Raw genomic sequence first — 4904 nt, 5'->3', positions numbered from 1 at the left:
GGGGAGAAAGGAGTGAGGACCATGAAAAAGGTATACATTTTTTATCCATATCCTCATGCACGTGGAAAAGGTTGTATGGGGAACTTTCTTTGAAGGATCTAGAAGGGGTGGGGGGCTGTCCACACGTGTCCCGCCCTACGCACGCGTGAGGGCGGCATTTGAACTTTGAAGTCCTAGTCATCCTCCTGACCGTTTGCTTCTTTTTACTGTTATTATGATTTGTTTTCAAAAATCAAAAGTCTGTGCCAGCGCTCCTTTTTTGAAATTTGAGGTTCTTTTGAATTTCTGGGAGGTCCGTGTTCTCTCTCTCTCTCTCTCTCTCTCTCTCTCTCTCTCGTGCTCTCCATAGCCACCGTAACCAATCAGTAAACAGGCTTTCTGCCCTAAAAGCAAAGTACTCTAAACTCGAGAGACAGCGAGAACCACCAGCAGAACTGCAAAACCTAGGGTTACAGAGAACCACGATTTCCTGAAGAACAGAGCAAATTGGGGTTTTCCGACAAACTGTTCAGCTTAGGGTTTCCTGACGGTGAAAATTAAATCTCTGCGAATAAGCAGACACCTGCAGCATCTCACCATTTCCGGCTATGCCGACCTCGCTCTGCTCCCGCCTCTGCATGAACCTCTTTCGCCTCTCGCAGTTCCATTGAATCTCCACCGTAATCTATGCGGCATCTTTTCTACCGTCTTCTCTCTCTGATATTTCTATAGACGAAGGTGTAACGCAAACTTCTCTTCGATCTAACGGCACAACTCTTGTAAAGTCCATGGCTTTGAAAGATATCCCAGCTGATACTACCTGCGGTTCCTTACTTCGAGAGTTGCAGGTGCGTTGTGGTTTCGCTTAAAACCATGCTTTTACAGAAAGGCCTTCTTTTCCAGCCTGATTTTGGCTATTCGTGGCTTTTTTTTTTCCTTCACAGCACATTTGGGATGAGGTTGGGGAGAGCGACAGCGAGAGAGACAAGATGCTGCTGCAGCTCGAGCAGGAGTGCCTGGAGGTGTATAGGCGAAAGGTTGATCATGCAAGCCATGCCAGGGCTCGTCTGCACCAGGCCATTGCCGATGCAGAAGCAGAGATGTCCTTGCTGATCTCGGCCCTAGGAGATCGAGCTCTTGCTGGGAAGGTTAGGATTATCGATGGCCTTTTTTTTTTCTTTTTTCTCAGCAATGTTCAGCTAGGGCTAGATGGCCATTGATATGAGACAAGGTAAGGTTTGGCTACTTTGTCATTAAGGGTCTGCAATGGCTCTGTTTCTTGGATGTATGACAGATAAGGTTTCTTTCTGTATTGTTTGGTGAGCTAGGGTTTTGTGGCTTCCTGTAGGAGAGCCAGAATTTTGGTAATTTAATGTGAGGTGCTGCTTTTCTGTGTCATGCAAAATAGGCTTTGATGCTAAAAAAATAAAATTCTTTGATGTGTAGAGAGCTAGGTTAAGCCAGGGTTTTGCAGCTTCAAGTGGGTGAGATAGATTTTTGTGGCCTTTCAGTGTTAGGGAAGCTAGGCTTTAGTGCAGTTTATGCCTGCATTTTGCAGCTGTGATGCTAGGGCTTTACTGTTGCAGCCTAGGGTTTGTTTACTTTCATGCTATACAAGCTAGTGTTTTGGTGGTGGCAGCATTGCTTCATTGTACGATTTGGTGCCTTTGCTGCTAAAATTTTGCAGCTTCCATGTTTTGAAACTAAAAATCTGAGGAGGGCTAGGTTGAGCGGTTTCATGTAGGTGAGATAGAGCATTTTGCAGCTTTGTTGGGAGGCTGACTAAGCGTTTGTCTCTTTTATGCCAAACGAGCTTGGTTTTTGTTTCTTTTGTGTGTGACTTTTCTATGTTAAGGAAGCCAGGACTTTTTGTGGCTTGTAGATCGAGAAGCGAGGTGCTGCCACTTTGAAGGAGCAGCTCCTTGCCATTCATCCCCAATTAGAACACCTGCGAAAAAAGAAGGCAGATCGGCTGAATCAATTTGCTGATGTGAAGGGACAGATCCAGAACATATTGATTGAAATTGCAGGCTCTTCTCAGCTGGGAGATGCTGCTGTATTCACAACGGCTATGGAACAGGACTTGTCTCTGGGAAGACTGGAAGAGTATCACACTCATTTGCAAGCCCTTCAGAAAGAAAAGGTATCTCAAAGTACATTGGCATTGTGGACAGCATGCTTTCAATGCAATGGAATTGATATATTTGCAATGCAACTGCAGGCAGAGCGACTAGAGAGAGTAACCAGTTATATGGGTGTGATCCACGACCTCTGCTCTGTCTTATGTATGGATTCCGTGAAGATTGTGGCTGATGTTCATCCAAGCTTAGACAAAGCTTCAGATAGTGTTCCAACAAGCATCAGTGATGAAACTCTTGATGGATTAAAATTGACTGTTCAGTCTTTGCAGCTTGAAAGAAGGAAGCGTCTCCATAAGGTAGGGACACAATCATGTGAGGTCTTACTCTTTCATGGAGTGAATTAAACAGATATTGGGCTGCTTCTGGGTGGACCTAAGTCATCTCAGGTTCCTGAGAAGATACCAGTGCCTAAAATCAGCGATAATGGAGCCCCTAAAATCAACACAATAACTGCTTAAAATTTAAATACTTGTGTTCACAGTTCCAAGACTTGGGTGCTTCTTTGCTTGAGCTTTGGAACCTAATGGATACACCTCAAGAAGAGCGACATCAATTTCGACACGTCACAAATATCATTGGAGCCAAGGAAAATGAAGTCTCTGCACCAGGAGTCCTTTCTCTTGATAGGATGCATCAGGTATAGCACCTGAAGGCACCTTAATTTGGCAAATTGCTTTGGTATGTTTCTCCTTGTTATTAAATCTCCATTCCCCCGCCTAATGTTATCCCAAATGCAGGCAGAAAATGAAGTACAGAGACTAGATATACTCAAAGCCAGTAAAATGAAAGAACTTGTTATCAAGAAGCAAGCAGAGCTGGATGATGTTTACATGGAAGCCCACATGGAGCCAGGACCTGATGCATCCCATGAACAAGTTATGGCTATAATTGACTCTGGTTTGTGCCTTGCTGCTTCATTTTTTGACGACATAAATGCTATATTGCTCTATTACTTGTTTGCAAGGATCCCTACTGAATTTTGGCTACTCTTTATTTGCAAGGATCCCTACTGAATTTTGGCTAGTCTTTATTTTGCAGGGCTGTTTGATGCTTCTGGGATTTTGGCAAGTATGGATGAGAAGATAACTGCTGCTAAACTGAAGGCTCTCAGCAGGAAAGAGATCTTGGAGAAAATAGAGAAGTGGATATCAGCCTGCGAGGAAGAAAGCTGGTTGGAAGATTATAACAGGGTAAAGTAATCTCATGCTTTTATTTTTTTTGTAAAATTGGTATGCTTTTTGATGATGCTGATGTGTAGCTAAAGAACATGCTGATTCCTTCGACTCAGCAAACATGCAATCACTGCAAAGACATCTAAGGACTTGACTCTTACGTCTGTATATGTCAGGATGAAAATAGGTATAATGCCAGCCGGGGTGCACACATTAACTTGAAACGTGCAGAGAAAGCTCGCATAACCATCCAGAAGCTACCAGGCAACTGCTATATTCTCTTGGGTTGAAGGTTTGTTTCTTTCAACAAGTGTCCATCAAGTAGAATTACTTAAATTTGCTCTGTGACATGGTTGCAGCCCTAGTTGAGGCTTTGACAGCAAAAACCACAGCGTTTGAAGAGGAGCACGGCATGCCTTTCCTCTATGATGGGGTGAGATTGAGGTAGTGCATTACTCTACTTTGCAGTATATTTAGTAGCTTTCATGTCTAATGTTCTGTTCGGTTATAATGCAGATGCGCTTGCTAGATGTTCTAGATGAGCACAACTTACTGAGGGAGGAGAAGGAGCAGGAGAGGAAAAGGCTGAGGGTACGTGTGTTTCCACAATCTATTCTAATACATTTGCCCATCTTTCACAGTGGTAACACAAAGGAAGGAAGCTCGTGCCATTGTCATCAGAGAAACAGAAATCTTGTGCAATTGGCATCCATGACATGAAGGAAGGATCTTCTGTTTTTGTTACAGGATCAGAAAAGGTTGCAAGAGCAACTAGCCACCGAGCAGGAGACTTTGTTTGGATCAAGGCCAAGTCCTCATAAAACCCTGAGTGCCAAAAAGGGTCTGAGCCTTCGATCCAACGGCAACACGCCCAATAGGCGTCTCTCCCTGGGCGGAGCATTGCTGCAAACAGGGAATACAGAGGCACCAAGGAAGAATGGTGTCACCCCAGTGCGTGCAGGAAAAGATGGCAAGGTTAGACCCACTGCTCCTGTAAACTACGTTGCCTTTCCAAAGGAAGATGCAGCATTCTTGGCATGAGTCAAGAGCTCATGACCCATGATAGCATTTTTAAAGGGCTCATGACCCATGGGGGTGGCCTCCTTTACAACTGTCGTTGTGCAAGGCTCACATGTTTTCAAGAGGCCACCTCATTGGCTGATGTATTGCTTCTGCAATGATCAAAATGGATGCTCCACTGTCTACCTTTGCCTTGGCCCTTGATGGTGAACTTATTTTTAAAGTTTCAACACTCCTCTCACGAGAGCCTCTAACAGCCTTAGCCTTGAAGTTTTTGGCTTAGTCCCTGATGTCACTGTGCGCTTTGAACTTAGGCTTGACTATGCTAAAAGAAATTGACCTGAATAGAGGTTTTCTGATGGAAGGGCCCTGCTTAAAAAACCTTTGGAAAGTTGCCCATTCCAGCAACGCAATCTTCAAAGAATATAGAATTCAATAGAGCATTAAATAACTGGTTGAAACAAGTGATGGTTTGAGAGGTAACCTTGCTTTTAATTTCAAAATACTCATCAAGAGAGAGAATATGTATGTACCAGTGAGTGACATATAGTCATTATTGACACATGTAGCCTTGTGCTCACCATCATCCAAA

General features: G+C 43.8%; 1 protein-coding gene across 1 annotated transcript; it reads left to right on the top strand.

Moving 5' to 3' along the window:
- Window positions 1-261: 261 nt before the first annotated feature.
- Window positions 262-4497, top strand: LOC147612056 (65-kDa microtubule-associated protein 1-like). Its single transcript, XM_086783899.1, has 11 exons — window positions 262-827; window positions 924-1127; window positions 1862-2122; window positions 2201-2416; window positions 2602-2757; window positions 2858-3017; window positions 3159-3310; window positions 3469-3556; window positions 3652-3725; window positions 3809-3883; window positions 4040-4497. The coding sequence occupies exons 1-11, from the start codon at window positions 768-770 to the stop codon at window positions 4331-4333; spliced, it is 1740 nt and encodes a 579-aa protein (XP_086640025.1). The 5' UTR covers window positions 262-767; the 3' UTR covers window positions 4334-4497.
- Window positions 4498-4904: the final 407 nt, after the last annotated feature.

The sequence above is a fragment of the Cibotium barometz genome, chromosome 46, assembly GCF_041138505.1.
Source record: "Cibotium barometz isolate CiBa-2024 chromosome 46, ASM4113850v1, whole genome shotgun sequence".
Classification (NCBI taxonomy): Eukaryota; Viridiplantae; Streptophyta; class Polypodiopsida; order Cyatheales; family Cibotiaceae; genus Cibotium; species Cibotium barometz.
The sequence above is the reverse complement of the archived record's forward strand: the minus strand, read 5'-3'. Positions and strand labels throughout refer to the sequence as shown.

Bases quoted from the DNA above. Each gene is read 5' to 3' on its own strand.
- LOC147612056 (XM_086783899.1), top strand. From the start codon at position 768: ATGGCTTTGAAAGATATCCCAGCTGATACTACCTGCGGTTCCTTACTT. The intron at 2,123-2,200 runs GTATCTCAAAGT...ATGCAACTGCAG, and splicing joins AAGCCCTTCAGAAAGAAAAG to GCAGAGCGACTAGAGAGAGT. The intron at 3,018-3,158 runs GTTTGTGCCTTG...TTTATTTTGCAG, and splicing joins TATGGCTATAATTGACTCTG to GGCTGTTTGATGCTTCTGGG.